We start from the raw sequence: 18,804 nt of genomic DNA on the forward strand, positions 1-18,804 counted from the left end.
AGGTGTGCTAGTCCAGTCGCTTGAGGGGAAACAAGACAGTACTTCCCTTTGCCAAAATGCATTAAGGGGGTTAAGAAAATCCTAGGAGTAGGAAACGGTGTTAATAATGGCATGGACTCACCTTATAACTGGAGTGAGTCGGTTGCAGGGGTCGGTGGTGCACACGAGGGGTCTGTGGTAGGATACATGATGTACATTGAGAGGGATGTGCGTTTTAGACTTACGCTTGCTCTGGACGCCATCGTAGGCTGAAGTGGTCTGTGATGGGATACACCGGTATGACATAACATGTACTGGGGCTGTGGTGAGCTGAAGTTGTCGGTGATGTCATGCAGAGCTGTGATAGAACATGCACTTGGAACTCTCTTGCTTTTATGGGGGAAGAGGGCTGTGATGGGCTGAGGGGGTCTGTGTTGAGATACATGTGGAGGTACTCAGGACTCTGGGATATACTGGGGGTTGTGATGGATGAGGCCTGTGATGGGATTACTGACGTACGAGAGGTGTGTACTTCCCACTCTGATGCATGTACTGGGGACTGTGATTCACTGGAGGGGTCTGTGAAGGGATGAGGCTGAACACGGGACTGTGGCACTTCTACTGGGGCTGTAGCTGCCGGTCACATCACATAGGGTATATTTGTAGGAATCATGAGAGATGTGGAAGTGGTGTGTGGTTTTATTATTGGAATAATATTATTATAGTGTTGTGATTTTAGTTTACGGAGGGCTGTGATTTGAGTGTGTGTGCGTGCAATTGTGCCAGTGCATGTATTCAGGATTGTTAGGGATATGTCTGTACTGGGGTTGGTAAATTATGTGCTGTAACTGAAATGTGCTTTAAATTTTTGGGAGTACAATTAAGGCTCCAGGTTTATGGCATTTGTTTTTTAACATTTCCGTCTGTATTTATCCATAATTATGTTTGGGCCATTTTTATAATTATTTATCCATATTTACTGTATATTTCGGGGATAAATGTGGTTGTAAAATTGTTTCCACATTTATTTAACTGATAAACCTGCACACATACTTCGACGCCTGACGTTTTTTAGAAAATTAAGAGGGCAAACATTACAATACACCCTCATCTTAATATTCGCATTATACTACACATGTATGCTGGTGAGCACCCAATGTTGGGGGGGCTCTGTGTGGGTGTGTGGGGGGGCTCTGTGTGGGTGTGTGTGTAGGGGCTCTGTGTGGGGGGGCTCTGTGTGGGTGTGTGGGGGGGCCCTGTGTGGGTGGGTGTGTGGGGGCGCTCTGTGTGTGTGGGGGGGGCTCTCTGTGGGTGTGTGTGTGGCATTTGCGAGAGATTAAGCTATTGGCATTGTAAATGACAATGCCATTTATTTATCTGTTTTCAAAACCAACACATAAATAAAAATGTTGTCATTTAAAATGCCAATAGCTCTAACTTTTGCAAAGGCGAAACCGTTGCATTGTAAATGCTTGTTTACTGATTGCCTCCTATGTTTTTGATATGTTTTGCTGGTTATATGCTTTGGGCACTGTGCCACTGCTATTCAGTGCCATAGTGCAAGTGCTTCCTATGTTAAATTGATGTATTAATTAGTGACTCCATGATTGGGTTATTTGATTTACTTATCAGACCCTAGTACAGTGCACCATGTGTGCCCAGGACTTATAAATCACATGCTGCTGGTGGGCTTGCAGCACTGGTTGTGCCACCCACAAAAGCAGCTTGTAAAGTGTTTCTCAGGCCTGCCATTGCAGAGCCTATGTGCAGTCTAGTACTGCCATGCTGACTTGACAAGTGCATCCACTTGCCAGTCCCTAAACCTTCCCTTCTCTTCATATCAAACACCCCTAAAGTAGCCCCAAGAGCAGGGTGCATTGTAAGTAGGACCTGGTGTGTGTGGCATGTCCTAATAGTGAATTACTGTAATTTTTGTTTTTCACTATTGCAAGGCTACCTGCTCCCCATAGGCCAGAATGGGAAGTTTGATTATTAAATCTTATAATCCTAACTGACTCAGGGAACATGGTAGAAATGCAAATTTAGTATGCCTGAACTCCGAATGATAAAATATATTTTTTAGTAAAGTTGGTTTTAACATTCTGTGTTTGAAAATACCACTTTTAGAAAGTAGGTATTTTCTTGCCCAACTATCCAAGCCTGGCTCTGCTAGGTTGTGTATTCCTTTTCTGGCGTTTGAGTGACAGGGGCTGGGGGATTCCAGGAGAGACGATGAGTCAGACTTTAGATCACTTCTGGGAACAAGACAAACCTTTTTCCAAGGAGAAGAACCAAGGAAGCTGCAGGAGTTTAGACTGCCCCTCTGCCAGTGTGCTGTTTGCTGGGTTGGCCTGCAGTGGTTTTGGATTGTCGCATCTCAGTGCCATCTTGCGCATTGCAACCAGGCCACAGGCCGATAATCTACGCATCATCTCCGCTCCGGTGTTCTCCACTTGGTAAGTCGAGGCGCTTGTGGCCTAGGTCATCAACCTCACCTTCTTCTGTGGTCAGGGCTCTGGATCCCGGAAATTTCCGAACATGCGCCCACCCTCTAACCACCCTTTCCGGGTTTGGGGCTACTCGGGTCCTCTCCCGTTCTTGTGGCATCTGCGGGGCCTCTGCTTCTTGTGGGGTCCTCGACGGCACCAATTGAGCCCTTGCCTCCCAGGAACATTGGAGATGTGGTGTTCTTAGGGCGCGGCCCACCTGGGTCCCCCTTTTCAGCCCATGGCTCCTCTGCTGCACTGCATAGCCCCGGGTGGCTCTCTGTGGCGCTGCAGATGGTTGCCCGTGCTCATAGCCCTTACTTGAACACACCCCAGCCTTCCGGGCAGGCGGCCGCCTGTCCGTAGCCGGGGTCGGCGCCGTCCCGGCACCAGAGGCTTGCCTCTTCGGCTCTGCCTCCTCAGCTCTGCCTCTGATCTTTATCCTGGAATTGGAGCCTGCTCTAGATGAGACGGATCCAACGCCAGGGCGCCGCCGAAAGATTGCCTCGCCGGCCCGGCGACCTCTACTTCTTCAGAGGGGTTGCTTGTCATTGTCGGCGCCGACTTGACGGCGGAGGCTTCCGAGTCGGCGTCTGACGAGACACAATCTGCGCCGACACGTGGTGCTTCAATGCTGAGGCAGGAACGCCTTTGCATTCACTAGTGCAACCCTTCGGTCCTTAAACACCGTGTGTGTTTTGGCTCAGGCTACCTCTGCCCTGTGGGACTCTGCAGAGTCTTTGCTTACTGCCACTTTCGAAAGTGCTCGAGCTGACCTCCTTCACTCCATTCGGGATGGCCGCGACCTGGCTGACTTCACAATCCGTTCAGCCTTAGATACTGCGGATTCTTTGGGCCGAGCCATGGCGAATTCTTGTTGCCTTGAGGCGTCACGCTTGGTTGCGAGATAGCGTCTTCCCTGAAAATATCCGGGAAGGTCTGGTTGATACCCTTTGATGGGGTTTTGCTCTTTGATGCTCACGCCAAGTCGGCGGTTCACCGGCTGCTGCTGGCGGGCTTTCGTCCTCACACTTAGGTCCTTTTAGGCCTGTCTTCTGTGGTACTTTTTCTTTTTGCATCCTTTAGATGCGCTCTGGGTTTAACATGGGCAGTAAGCTTTACGTCTTCTTTTTTATGTGGTCATAGGTGATTACCCTTTTATTAGCATCTCTGGATGCGTTTTGCTTTTAGTTGCCTGTTGGCCTTTTGTCCACAGATTGCTGTGTCCTCTGCTTGTGGTTTTCAGCCAGTGGCTCAGCTCGGTAATGTCATTACGGCCCGAACTCTGTTCATGGGTGCCGTTCGTTTATGCATTCTATGGCCTGGCTTATTTCCCTGAGAGGGATCCTCCGTTGTCCGGGGTATACATATTCCATGTGGGGTACTTGTACGCTATTATATAGCCTTGCTATTTCACCTGGCCTGGAGATAATGTGGGCTCCATGTGCCAATTGTAGGTCCGTTGCACGGTGTTCCATGTTTTTCCTTGGTGTCATCTGCTTTCGCAAAGGTTATCCACCACTTTTGGAGGTTTCATGGTCTCTTCGTAAATGGCCCCTACCTGCTCTTAATGTGCTAGGTATGGTCCGGCATATAGATTATGTCTACATACTCGTTGCCTTGCTTTCCTCTTCCTACATCGCCACCTCTTGACCTGGTTGCAAAGTTTGGACCAAAATCTCCATGTGTGGGGGAACCTTTCTAGCCACTTCCTAGAGTGATTTTCCAATTGTCATATGCTCCCTTTTTGGTGTTCGACACTGTCTGTGTCTTTTGGAAGTGTTGGTCTTGGGTTCTGAGACTCTTTCCGCCATTCGTTGACTTGGTGTTTTTGGCCTCTTCCTTCGGATAGGCCTACTCTTGTTAAAACTACTCCTGTGGGACAGTTCATCTGATGGCAGTGGTCATGATTATTGTCTGCGAGTCTATATTGTGGTTGGTCCTCCCTTTGACTTCATGCTGCCCTGTCAGGCGCTCTTCTGTTCTTGTGTAAGCCACTTTAAGGTCTCTATTGCCGTTGCCGGTGGCATATTCTACCTGCTTCAGCGGGTTAGTGATTGATGCTATTGCCCCTCTTTACCCTTTTAGGGTTAGGTGTGCGCTGGCGTGCTTCTTGTCCTGCTGGCTATTTCCAATGCATTGCTCAGGGTCTGCCTTGCCTTTGGGCCTTGCCACCGGCACTTTCGGCTTCCTTTTATAACCTAATCCAGTGGTTCCCAAACTTTTTCGACCTGCGTCTCCCATGACCTATTGGGCATTGGCTGCAGCTCCCCATTGTGTTAATTTTTTTGGGACAGGTGGGGGATGTAAGCCCAGCCTCAGGAGTATTTCCATTTTTCTCCCTGAAAATTATTGGGAGGAAGCCGATGAAGGTATTAGAATCACAGATGCAATCCTATCCACTCCACTACTGAGCCCCATCCAGTATCAACAACTGTTTGGAGCGACACTAGGTGGTTGGAGAGGTGAACAATTATTGCATTGTTATGTAGTGCTCTTTGAAGAGGTGTGTCTTTTGGACAGGTCATTTCTGAGCAGGGTTTGTGAGGCCCTGAAAGATACAGGAATGTTATTTCAGACCCTCTGTGCATCTGCTGTCCAGTTTTTTCTGTTTTTGCACATTATTGCCTCCAGTCTGATTGCCCCAGGTAATCCTTTGTCTGTCTTGCTCCCTTTTCCACCTGTCCTCTTTAGGAGTGTGCTTTTGCTGTCAGTCTTCTACTTCTTATCTGTGACAGTTGCTTATGGAAATGTTAATTTATTTTTAGAGAAATAGGCATCAAACTATTCACTTCTTCTGCAATCTCAATGAACTTGAACATCAACCTTCATTGAATGCTGCAGATGTCATGCCTCCCTTTTAATGAATTTTGAACACTTCAGATAGCCTGTGTATGTTTTTATAACTTAGCATGAAACTTGTATTTGTGAATTAATTCTTTTTTTTCCAGGGCTAACTGGAGGCAATTATGCCCTGAGCATCGTAAATAACGTGGCTTTGACATTTTAACAGCAAACTACGGATTGAAATGTTTTTCAGCTGAGGGAGTGAAACTAGAGCTCTGTGCTTTAGAAAGACATGATTAACAGCCAAATTCATGTACATTCCCAAACTGTGTGCGGCGCCCCAGACTAACTTTGACGGCGCACTGGGGTGCCGCGGCGCACAGATTGGGAACCACTGACCTAATCTGTTAGGTGCTGGTGCATTTCTTTAAGTTCATTCCAAGCTTGGGTTAATGCACTTTTTGTGCGCTATTTAGCGGAGAGTGATTCTTCTTCTCTCTCTCTCTCTCCTGAGGATCATACCATTCTGCCTTCTTTTTAGGCCTCGTGGCGATTTACAGCGCGAAGCGCTGTCTCGCCAGAGACCTATAGTTAGCGACTCAGCTTTCCAGGAGATCGGACCTCCAGGAGACAGGACCTGGCCGCGCGCATCTCCTCTGCCAGAAGGCGATTTGAGCGGGCCATGCGCACAAGAACGCGCTTGCTGTGGCCAGCTCCTGTCTCCTGGAAAGCTCAAACACACATGCACACACAGAGACACACACGAGCGCACATACACGCACGCACACATACAGAGACCCCCCTCCCCACCGTCGCACACATACACACAAGCGCGCATACATACACAAACGAGCGACCCGACATCCCCCCCCTGCCACCCCCCTGCCGCCCCCCCCCCCTACAAGTAAGGCCCACTTACCGCCACTCCGGACATCTGCAGCCTACGCTGGGCTCTCCCTCGGGCTTGGGAGTCCCGCGTCCCGCGTCACCACTGCTCCTCCAGGCACTCCGTGGCGTGGGCTTCAGAAGACGGAAGTCCCGCCCCACGATAGGTTTCGTTTTTGGCGCGCACTTCTTGTAATAATGCCCGTCAGATTAGCCTTCACTGCTCTGAGCGGCCCTTTAACTGCGTACACCATGTCTTCCTGATACAGATAATTCTTGTTTGTATTGTGTGCTTTACATTTCAGATCCCCCTTTGAACACTGTGAGAATGGGGCAGAAAATGAACTGCAGCTGCTATTCCCACTTCTGCTTCGGCTTCAAATAAAATGAAAGAGCGAACTGAGATCGCCCAGAGACACCGCCATCAATTAATTTCCCCAAAGCCCGCGCTGATTGGGCACTGCTGACATGTGATGCAATAAAAAGTGATATTCCACCCCCTTCTCCCAAAATTCTCCCAGTAATTAGCACATTTTAGAGTGTACCCCTCTGTGATTTCAGCAAGAGTAGTGCTTGATTTCGGGGGCAGGGCTGGCCATTTCCAAATAGCAGTGTGGGTTACATGGGGGGTGCGGTGGCTGTGTTACTTGGTCTTCCCCCTCGAAGTATACTCACTGCAGTGCTGTTAAATACTTAGGATGTAGGCGCTGGGGAGGTGACGACAGAACGTATTTTCTGCACCCCAGAACTCCGGCAAGGGGTCCATCATGGAACCTAAACTGGGAGTAAATCTACCTACAAAATCAAACTCCGCTAGCACACCGATTTGGCAATGACATCAGCGCAATTACTCCCCCAACTCAGATATTTTAGATACGAGGGGGCGGGGCGAGTTTAGGGTGTTCTTTAAGAGGACTAATTTGCTGTTTAACAGGCTGACCCTGCTTTCGAGTGACTGCATTATGCGCTGAGTGGCTTTCCCAAACCCTGGTATGATGCCCACACCATTTACTATTGGGCACTTTTCTCAATGTAAAAATATATATATATTTTGGGTGGTACAGCTGAAAGATGGTGTGGAGCAGCGGCCAGACCTGCCGACTCGGGACCCAGGGGTCCCGGTTCGAAACTCGCAACGTCCTAAGAGTCTGGGCAATTCACGTAACCTTCCCGTGCCTGGATGCGCTCACCGGGGATAAGCAGAGCTGTATACAGCTTCAAATTAAACCAGTTCAGGTACACCTATTCATTACCTAACGCACGCTTTTATTGTTCAATTGCGGCACAGGACGGCTCACTTGACATGAAATTCCGTGCTGGTGAATGAAACAAACATTAGAGGCACCGCCCCCCCGCAATCCCATCACGGCAGCCCAGCCATCGAAGTCACCGAGAAGCATTAATTAAATGCAATGTATTTTCTTTTCGGTGTCTGACTCGCTGCGGAGCAATGCCAGCTAATCAATGGGTGTTAATTGGGGCCAGCCAGACAATTGGCTTCCAATTAAACACCACCAGCACTTTCTGCAGGGAGCAGGTTTGTGGGGGTTAAAAGACAGATAAATAGCAGTTCAGGCGGGTCCTCGGAAGATGCTAATTCTTTAGCTGTATTCGTGTCTGTATCGTGTCTTTCTATGTGTGCGCCAGTGTGTGTCTGAGTACTTAATTTTGAATGTATTTGAATGTATTTCTGTGTGTGATTCAGGGTGTATTTGTGTGACTGTTCGTGTGTGCGTGTGCTTTTAGGTTTGACGGTATGTGTGTACGTGTCTGCGCGTGCGCTTGTTTTACTTTGCTTTCACACGTTCAACTCGGGTCAGCACTGCCTCCTGCTCTCCTTAGGGGCTCTGTGCAGAATCTCTGTCTCTGCAATGTGACAGTGACCCTCGAGGGCTATATCTGTAATGCTCCACATCTGAGACGCAAAGCTAAACAGCTACACTTTATTCACACCGAAGTTGTCACCTTTCTGTGAAAAAACAGCTGCCATTTGCAGCAGTATAAGTGCCAACTGTTGGAATGTGAAAAGAAATTCTATAAAGCTCAAGATATTCTTTCGTACCATAGCAATCATCTTTCTATTTGTTTTAATAATTATCTAGATATTATTTAGACAACTTTAGCAAACACTTTTAATTGATATCTTCACACTCTTTTGGTTATACATTTCATAAGGTATAAAATCTGGCTTAAACTGTTAGGGACATAAAAATATGAGCCAGTCGGGTGAAGGGCAATAAATGGCCAGGGTGCATTCCCACTGCTGTTCTTAAGCTTCCAAATTATTCCTTATAGTGCGTCAGGGCGTGTCATTTTAAAGTAGTGTACATAGTACTTAATCATCCTTGCTAATTTATCCTTAGTTTACAAGTGTCACTTTTCTTTTAATTGTTTTCACTGGCCTGACGAACAAAAAAGGCTCAGTTGAGTTTAATGTGGTCGCTTGTTTATATTTATGTTCGGTTTTAATGGCCATCTGTCTATCTATCGCCCTCACTCTATCTATCGCCCTCAGTCTATCTATCTATTGTCCTCACTCTATCTTTCGCCCTCAGTCTATCTATCGCATCACCACAGCATCACTCAGCAGCACCACAGCATCACTCAGGGGCACCACAACATCACTATGCGCTACCACAGCATCACTGAACGCCACAGCATCACTCGTCGCCACAACATCACTCAGCGCCACCACAGCATCAATCTGTGCAACCATTCAACAACAACTAGTTCAAATATGTTCTCTCAATGTTTCAAGCTTTATTACAAATGTCACAAAAAGATGTTAATATTTCACTTCTGTTCTTGGATTTTAGTCACAATAAAATACACTGAACATAATCTTCACAAAAGTTATTTACAAACGTTTAAGCTATTGCCATTATAAATTACAATAACTTTTATATAAGTATTAATGAATTAAAAAAATTAAAAGCCATTGTTATTTGTAATATCAATACATCTAAGTCGCGTAAATACAACACATATTGCATTACAAATGCTATAGGTGTCACATTTGCCAAAGTTACTATTGGCATTGTAAATGACAAAGCTATTATTTAGCTATTTTCAAAACCAACACATAAATAAATAATTTGTCATTTACAATACCAATAGCTCAAACTTTCCTAATGCGAGACCTATTTCATTGCAAATGCTTGTATTACTTCTCTCAGCTCTTTTACCAGCTTCCAAGCTGGGAAACAAATCACCTAGCTCCACAAACGTGCCTCGTAGAAGGATGCTACTGTCTCCAGGCAATTCTGAATAAATGGGCTTTGTTTTCTGTAGCATTCTCAGATTGTCTCCAGCTCACCCCAGAAACAATTCTAGATTTGCAAACTTTCCTTTAAAAACCACCTCATCTGTACTGTGGGCAAATTGCTCAGAATCCCATATCACATTTCAGAACAGTACCGAACCAGCATAGGGCCGTAGCTATCTAAAGTCGAGCAGGTACAGTGGCACCAGGAGCCGATTGCATCCCTTCTATGGCTGATCTTTTATTTATTTTTTATTTTTTACCTCCGAACCATGAGATGGGAGCTGGCTGTTTTTTAGGTAGAGCCTAGGCAGCGCTTGTTTTTACCTGTCGCCTGCCCAAGATCAGGAACCAGGCACACCGAACCAGCACCTCCTCACCACTTCTTGTCAGCCAACAGCAACCCCCATGCCCAGCATACACAGAGGACTACACTGCTATGGCACAGCACTACCAACTGCCTCCCTACCCCTACACTGTTACCCCGCGGTGCAGCCACAGGACGGTGGCTACATTGCCCGTGTCTGCCCCGCAACACGTTGTTACTGCCATGGAGGTTTCCCACAGCCGGGTGCAGTTAATAAGTACAGGGACCCAAAGATATGTGGCATTGCAGAATAAGAACGGACGTGGTACAGGTAGGCTTTTTTTAATTTATTTATTCGTTTTCACTTTTATATAGCTCAAACTTTACCCGCAGGTATCAGAGCGCTTTAAATCAGCATGCTTATAACAAGCAAGACTAGCATTCTATATTACTGCCAACTTTGCTTAGCATAAGCAACAGCTAACCATTCACCGACAATGTTTATATACCAATTGCAAATTAAAACAAAAATTAATGCAAAGCATTATCATTTACAATGCCAGTAACTCAAACTTTAATGCTGCGAGACCTATTGCATTGTAAATGCTTGTTTATACTGGTATGGTGTGGCGCCTTTCTGGCATGTTGTCCGATATCTTCTATCCTGTGACTTCTGCTCTTCGAGCTGCTGCGGTTGCTGTCTGACTCTTCTGCCACAGTCTCTCCCCTTTAACCATCACCCTGTTGCCGAATCACATGCCTGGCACTTTCTGTTGTCCTGTCGCATTCCCACCCCCCCTTTTGGAGTATGGCTGTGGTATCTATTCTAAGTTAAGGAATCTGCGGCTGGATGTCTCTATCAGATATACGAGTTACTTATCATCTAAAAGAAACAGGTTAGTATTAGATTCCTTACCTTAGAATATCCCCAGGCGTCAGACTGGATCTGGAAACTTTTGCGTAGCAGTACGCCTGCGCGTTGGTAGGCGTCGTCTGCGGCTCTGCGTCCGTCGTCGGCGTCGTTGGCGCCGGGATGACGTCGCCAGAGTACTTAGATGCCGCCCTCGCGCTCTGACGTCAGTTCTTCTTTTTTCCGCGCCTGCAAGCGCAGATCCGTAAAAAGTGGTACCCCTTAGTCAATTTTTTACTAAACTTTTTCGATAATTTTTTATCCTTTTCGAAGTCTAACGACTCCGACAGTGCCGGTAGGGATGCCTGGGTTTAAACCCTGCGCCGACTGCGACCGACTGATGTCTGTTACTGACCCCCACCACCGGTGTCTTCATTGCCTGGGCCTCGACCACGACGACAAAGCCTGCTTCGACTGTCGAGCCCTGACGTCTAAATCTAGGCGGGAGCGGTCCCGCAAGCGACTCGAGCTCTGGCAGTCGGCTCCGTGCCGCCCGAGGTCCCGGTCCGCGAGGAGGTCGAGGGACTGGTCGCGGGTTCGGAGCCACCATAGCTCGTCCTCGGTCTTCGGGCTCGAAGTCCTCAGGTAAGCACAAGAAGTCGAAGAGACGTCATCGCTCTTCCAACTCCCCCCGACGCTCGCGTGGGGAGTTCGGGTGACACCGCCCTCGCGGCTCTGCTGGAGCCACGGGTGTTGCGGCCTGCTTCATACCAATCGGTCCCTGGGCAGAACGCGACGCCGGAGGAGATCGAGGCCTTCCTCACGGCCATGAGGTCGCTCACTCCTCCGTCGTGCTCCGCGACGCCTTTGGGCCCAGCGGCCCCGACTGGGGGTCCCAGCGGGTCGGGCGCTTCGGCCCCGATGCCGTCGGGCGCTTCGGTCCCGACGCCGCAGGCACCGACAGGATCCGGGTCCGGATCTGGGTCGTCGCCGGTCGACCTCACGACCTCGGCGCCGCCGGCCCCCGGGTTGTCGCCCCCGGCGCCGCCTCCGAGCGGCGCCGTCCCTGATCTCTCCCTCGATTCGGGTCCGGCACCGGAACAGCGCCGCTTTCGACGCCAATGGAAGATTTCTACTTCTGTGACCTGGCCCCATCCTTTGGGGCTGAGTCTCAGGAGATGGGTGGCGAGGGGGATTAAGAGAGGTCTGAGGACCCTCTGGCACAGGAGTGCCAGTCTTATCAGGACTGGACAGGTGAGCTAGGGGGGGCCAGTGGTCTGGACACCTCGCCGGACACTGGTTTTGTCTCCCCTCCTACCGTGGCTATGGAGGAGGGGGCTACCTATAGTGTGGTACTGAAGCGGGCGGCCAAGGCCTTGGGCCTGGAGCTCCCCGTCGTGGCCGTGACGACTAACCTCCTCACTGAGGTCCTTAAACCGCAGGCCAGCTCGGTCGAGCCTCTGCTGCGGTTTAATGAGGCCTTGTCTGACGTTCTTCTGGGAACTTGGTCCAAGCCCGCTACAGGTCAGCCTGTAGATAGGAACGTGGCCAGACGCCACCGCCCGGCTCCGGGCGACCCTTGTTTCCTGTCCACCCATCCCACCATGAGAGCCTGGTCATCCAGGCCTCTAACTCCCAGACCGCATTCCCGACGGCTCCCCCTGATCGGGAATCCAAGAGGTACGAGCAATACGGAAAAAAGGTATTCTCCTCCCTGAACTTAGGGCTGCGATCAGTCAACAACACGTGCCTCTTGGGCTGTTATACCCACTCTCTGTGGGACACGGTCGCGGACGTGCTGCCACAATGTCTGGCGGAGGTCTAGACTAAACTCGCCCAAGCCCTTGGGGACGGTCGGACAGCACGGTTCTCCATCCGGTGTGGACTGGATACCACGGACTCACTGGGCAGAGCGATAGCAACGACGGTGGCGATTCGTCGCGACGCCTGGTTGAGGTCTGCCAACCTTTCGGCTGATGTCCAGAACACCCTTATGGACATGCCGTTTGATGGCCGTCGCCTCTTTGGCGACAAGGCAGGCCATGAACTTGAGCGCTTTAAGGACTCCAGGGCTACGGCCAAGTCCTTGGGCCTCTCGGCCCGCGCCAGCAAACGGCTGCTTTTCGCTCCTTTCGTGGCCAAGGGAGGGGCGCCCCCACACGTCCTGCCAGCCACGGGCCACAGACTACAGTCCAGCGCGGTGGCTGAGGTGGAAACCGCTGTGGCGGTCGTCGGGGGCAACGGCGAGGCCAGTCCACACCCTGCCCTGCAGCATCCGCCTCAAAACCCTCCTAGTCCGAGCTTTCAGGCCCATGTGACGCCAGTGGGGGGCAGGGTTCGCCATAACCACCTCCACTGGCGCACTGTCACATCGGACAGGTGGGTGCTGCAAATCGTCCGAAGGGGCTACTCCCTCCCCTTCGTGGCAACCCCTCCAGCCATGCCACCACGATACCACCGCGTGTCGGGGGATCACTTGAAGCTTCTACTAGAGGAAGTTACGGCCCTCTTGGCCAAGGGGGCCATCGAGCGCTTTCCTGGGCCAGAAATAGGGTGTGGTTGTTACTCCCACTACTTTCTGATACCCAAGAAGGGCAAAGGGGGCCTATGCCCTATCTTGGACCTACGGAACATCAACAGCTTCCTCCGGCAGGAGAAGGTCAAGTTGCTGACACTAGCTCAGGTCCTAGCTGCCCTGGACCCAGGAGACTGGATGGTAGGGTTGGACTTGCAGGAAGCTTATTTTCATATCCCCGTCCTGCAAGCCCACCGACTTTACCTGCGGTTCACGGTAGGCCACGAGCACTTTCATTTTACCATGCTCCCCTATGGCCTTACCAGCACCCCACGGGTGTTCACGAAAGTGATGGCGGTGGTTGCAGCTCATCTGCACAGGTTAGGGGTTTCAGTCTTCCCCTACCTCGATGACTGGTTGTTAAAGGCGGGCTCGCCCCAGACAGTCATCAGCCACCTCCAGACTACAGCCGTCCTCCTGCACCTGCTGGGGTTCTCCATTAATGTGCCGAAGTCACACCTGTGTCCCTCTCAGAAGCTCCTCTTCATCGGAGCGGTTCTGGACTCGGCACAGTTTCGGGTTTATCCTCCCGAATAGCGGGTTTGGGATATTCAGGCTCTGATTCCAATCTTTCAGCCGTTATCCTGAGTCTCAGTCCGGTTGACACTGCGGCTTCTGGGGCTGATGGCCTCCTGCATCCTTCTGGTGCATCACGCCAGGTGGCGGATGCGGGCTCTGCAGTGGGACCTGAAGTTTCAGTGGGCCCAGCATCAGGGCAACCTGTCCGACCATGTCTTGATCTCGGAGGGCACTGCAAGACAGTCGCAGTGGTGGTTCACGGACCGCGATTGGGTCAGCGGCAGATCCCTCTCCCTACCCCAACTGGAGCACGTAGTTGTGACGGACACGTCCCTCTAGGGCTGGGGAGGCCACATGGGAGAGGCGGAGATCAGAGGCCTCTGGTCTCCGGCGGAGTCCCGTCTCCACATCAACCTTCTAGAGCTGCGATGCGATCCGGCTTGCACTGAAGGCATTCCTCCCCTCCGGTGGAGTGTAGTGCAGGTGTTCACGGACAACACCACCGCCATGTGGTACTGCAAAAAACAGGGCCGGGTGGGTTCGTGGACCCTATGCCAGGAGGCTCTGCGCCTCTGACAGTGACTGGAACATCAGGGCGTGAAACTGGTGGTTCAACACCTGGCAGGTTCCCTGAACGCCAGGGCGGACGAACTCAGCCGTCGGTGCATGATGGATCACGAATGGCGTCTGAACTTGGACGTGGCGCAAGGCTTCTTTCAGCAGTGGGGAGAGCCTTGGTTAGATCTATTCGCCACAGAAGAGAACGCGCAATGTAATCAGTTCTGCTCGTTGGAATTTCCAAGGCGGCACTACCTCAGAGACACTTTTCATCGCGAGTGGAGCTGCGTTCTGTTGTACGCCTTTCCGCCTATACCACTTCTGCCCAGAGTGCTGAAGAAGATCAGGTGCGACCGGGCCCAAGTTATCCTTGTGGCTCCGGACTGGGCACAAAGATACTGGTATCCAGAGCTGCTCAGTATGTCTGTCGATCCCCCGGTTCTTCTGCCTCATCAGGAGGACCTTCTGTTGCAGCAGCAGGGGACGGTCCTCCACCCGAACCTGTCCAGTCTCCACCTCCATGCTTGGAGATTGAGCGGCGACAGTTCAGGCCATTTGACTTGCCTCCTGAAGTTTGTGATGTAGTTCTGGCAGCCAGGCATCCCTCCACAAAGTTGGTATACGCCTGCAGGTGGAACAAGTTTGAGGCATGGTGCACAGCAAAGGCTGTGGATCCCCTTTCTGACCCTCTTTCTGAGGTTCTCCTCTTCCTTCTTTCTCTTGCCCAGCAGGGTTCTGCTCTGGGCACTATCAAGGGCTACCTTTCTGCCCTTTCCACCTTCTTAAGGCTACCTGATCAGCCTTCTTTGTTCAAGTCCTCGGTTGTTAACAGATTTTTAAAGGACATCACTCATATGTTTCTCCCTGTTCCTTTCGTGATGCCACAGTAGGACTTGAACCTTGTACTTACTTTTCTGATGTGCGCTCCTTTCGAGCCACTTCATAACTGTCCTCTCCGTCTTCTTACCCTTAAGACTGCTTTCCTGGTTTCCATCACCTCTGCCAGGAGAGTAAATGAGCTCCAGGCTCTTTCATCCAAGCCTCCCTTCCTTTCTGTCCATCCGGACAAGGTTGTGTTGCGGACAAGACCCTCTTTCCTGCCCAAGGTAGTCACAGCCTTCCACATCGGGCAGTCCATCACCTTGACCACCTTCTTTCCGCCTCCGTATCCCTCTAAAGAGGAAGAGCAGCTCCACTGTCTGGACCCAAAAGATCCGCTCTCATTCTATTTGGATCGCACACGCCAGTTCCGGGTGGATGACCAACTCTTTGTTGGTTACGTGGGCGCTAAGAAAGGTCGGGCAGTGCACAAGCTGACCATCTCTCAGTGGGTCGTGTTGTGCATCAAGGTATGCTACTCTTTGGCTAAAAAGGAGCCTCCTGTTGGGCTGAGGGTCCATTCCACTCGAGCCACGGCTGCTACTACTGCCCTGGGCCGGGGAGTCCCCTTACAAGACATCTGTCAGGCAGCTACGTGGGCTTCGCTGCACACGTTCGCAAGACACTACTGCCTGGACAGCCAAGTCCGGAGTGATGGCTTCTTTGGCCGTTCCGTCCTCCAAGACTTTCTGGTGTGATTCCTGGTTCGCAGACCCACCAACGGGGTGGGTATTGCTGGGGTATCTATTCTAAGGTAAGGAATCTAATACTAACCTGTTTCTTTCAGATGCACAAGCTACTTACCGTCGGTAACGATATATCTGTAAGAAACCGTAGTTAGTATTAGATTCCTTACCTCCCCACCCATCCTCCCCGTTCTGCGAACCGATATCTAGGGTTAAGGTCATCCCCTTTCAGGGCCCTAGGTTCATGGCACCAGTGTTGGTTTTTATCATGGCTCTGCGTTTCTGGCACGGAAAAGCTGTGTATAAGAACTGACGTCAGCGCGCGAGGGCGGCGTCTAAGTACTCCGGCGACGTCATCCCGACGCCGACGACGGACGCGGAGCCGCAGACGACACCTACCGACGCGCAGGGATACTGCTACGCAAAGGTTTCCGGATCCAGTCTGACACCTGGGGATATTCTAAGGTAAGGAATCTAATACTACCTGCTGTTTCTTACAGATATATCGTTACCGAAGGTAAGTAACTTGTGCTTCGGTAACGATGTATCTGTTAGAGACGTTGTCTAGCCGCAGTTTCCTTAACGCCCACCCAGCCTCCCCGTTCTGCGAGGACCTTTTCTGGTGGTATTCTCCACTGGCCTCTTCTGTTGCCATTTGGTTTTATCTTCAAGGGCTTCAGACTGTTGCACTCCCCTGGGTGCTTTCATATACAGTTAACCTCTGCTGAGGGACTTCTTTCTTTTACATGGTGCCTTTGATTCACTGGAAGGTTTGTTTTCCTCTCCAGTTCCCTTCCCTTAAGTCTGCTCTACTGCCTCGGGATCCTGGTCTTCTTGTGGTCATCCTCTTTGAGGGTCGGTTGTTCTCTGTTTCCTAACTCTGTTTTTAGAGGGGAAAGGCCAGTCTTCTCTTTCTTTCCTACAAGGGGACGTTTGTTCTTTCTGTGTTCCATTCCTACTGGACAGCACAGTTCCACATGGCGCTATCCGTCTATTTCTGTCTGTTGTAATGTTCTTCCCTTGTCGCACTCGAGAAGGGGCCTCCGCTTGACCTGCGGGGCCTTTCTCATAGCCCCTACTTCTAAGTGTAGGCGGTGTCTATTCTGTATTTAGCATGGTGTCTTCCACCATCCCCCTTCTTTATTCACGGAATTTTCATTCCTAGCACACTGTTCCCATACTTTCACAGTTTTTAGTTGGTGGCTCCGCGTTGGGCTGTAGAAAAGTTTCTCTGAAGAAAACTGACGTCAGCGCCCCGGGAGGGACTTATATGACCTCGCTGACGTCATGTACGAGGACGACGTCAGGGCAGGGCGGCGCATCCCCCGGCAAGTAGAGGTGCTGCTGCAAAATATTTCCGGATCCAGTCTCACGCCTGGGGATAGTCTAAGTTAAGGAATCTGCGGCTATACAACGTCTCTACTAGTTACATACTTACCGAAGGTAAGTAACTCATACATCAAAGCCACAGAAATGTACACAGAGCTCCTACTAATTTTACACAACTCCAAGGGTTACAAAAAGGGAAATCTAGTACCTTTCCGAATGATAACTGATATCAAGAGAAAGCTGGTCTCCGAGATGGTTAAAGACCTTGATAAGTCCTTAAAAAGATCTTGGGAGATTTAGCAAAAAAATAAGGTGGTGATATATTGTGAATATATGACAACAAGAACCTTTTCCTGAACCTTCAGGAGACCAGTGGCCTTGATACCTCACCTAACACTGGCCTCAAGACTCCACCTGGCCCCTCTGTGGAAGAATGTGACTAATTTTCAATGGCAATCAGAAGGGAGAAAGAAGTTCTTGACCAGCTCTGCTCATTGGAAGTTAAAACAAATGTAAACACTGAGGTACTGAAGCCAGGGCAGACCTCTGCTGAACCACTCCTTTTCAGTGAGGTCCTCACAGACACCATTTTGGGAAGCTGAACGAAGACTGGATCGTACCCTCCTGTCAATGGTCAAATAGCCAGAAGACACAGACCAACTCCAGGAGACCTATCTTTTGTCCTAAAGCACCCAAAATCTGAGAGCCTCATGGTTCAGGCTTCTACGCGTAGACTGAATCTAAAGGTGTTTCCCAGCTCCCTGCCAGACAAAGAAACTAAACAGAAGTTCTTCTCTGTCAGCCTTGCAGCCATGTGTGCAAACTCGAGTTGCCTCCTGGGGCTCTACTCTCACATGTTGTGGGTCATTATGAGCGATATCTTGCCCACAGTCCCAACATTTTCACCAATCTCTAAGAGATCATCCAAGGTGGTCAAGACCTGGCAAAGAATGTTATAAGATTGGGCCTGGATTACACCAACTGTCTTTATAGGGAAGTTGGTACCAGTGTGGTGCTCAGGCGTCCTGTACGGATACGTTCTGTTGTGGTGCTGTTGTGGTGGGTTTCTACAGCTTTTCATGCGAGTTGGATTAGTGGGTGAGGTTTGCTGGTCTTCACTTTGGTTACATTGAAAGCATCTGCGTACAGGCCTTCACTGGGGATGAATCATTTTGTAAACTGTTTTTGTGTATGTTATTTGGTAGGTGCTGTGTGCTGGCCTCCTTTATGCTCAGTGTGTGGATTATGGTTATTGAACTGTGTTTTGGTTGTTATGAAGACGATGTGTGCTGGTCTGTGTGCGTAAATTGGTATATGATGTGTGTTGAACCCTTTTGGGTTTCGAGAATGGTGTGCTCTTTTGCCCATTATGGTTGGTATGGTGTATTTATTTGTCATGGTCTCCAATGTGTTCCTTTGATTGATAATGTACGCTAGTCAAAGGAGGACTGATTATTATGATCGGCAGACCTCTTACTCAAAACTGACATCATTAAATGATTCACTTTATCTTATTTATGACAGGAATCGATTTGATGGACTTTGGAGGTGTAATTTTGCAGCAGAAGGGAGAAGATCCAGCCAGAATTGCCTGGAACGTACGCAAGAAAATCCAGGAGTATCAGGAAACTTTTAGTGTGCTAGAAAAGGTAAGCCGTCTACATACCGGCTTTGTCCAGTCTACCTATGATTGCTCCTGACG

General features: G+C 50.0%; 1 protein-coding gene across 2 annotated transcripts in view; it reads left to right on the forward strand.

The window, feature by feature from the left end:
* LOC147692532 (delta(3,5)-Delta(2,4)-dienoyl-CoA isomerase, mitochondrial-like) overlaps positions 1 to 18,804 on the forward strand; it is a 255,505-nt gene that overhangs the window by 126,423 nt on the left and 110,278 nt on the right. For both annotated transcript variants that reach the window (XM_086938752.1, XM_086938754.1), the window contains exon 4: positions 18,627 to 18,751. In XM_086938752.1, coding sequence (XP_086794878.1) covers positions 18,627 to 18,751 — 125 coding nt within the window. The remainder of the gene's footprint in view (positions 1 to 18,626; positions 18,752 to 18,804) is intronic.

This window comes from Lissotriton vulgaris, chromosome 9, assembly GCF_964263255.1.
Source record: "Lissotriton vulgaris chromosome 9, aLisVul1.2, whole genome shotgun sequence".
Classification (NCBI taxonomy): Eukaryota; Metazoa; Chordata; class Amphibia; order Caudata; family Salamandridae; genus Lissotriton; species Lissotriton vulgaris.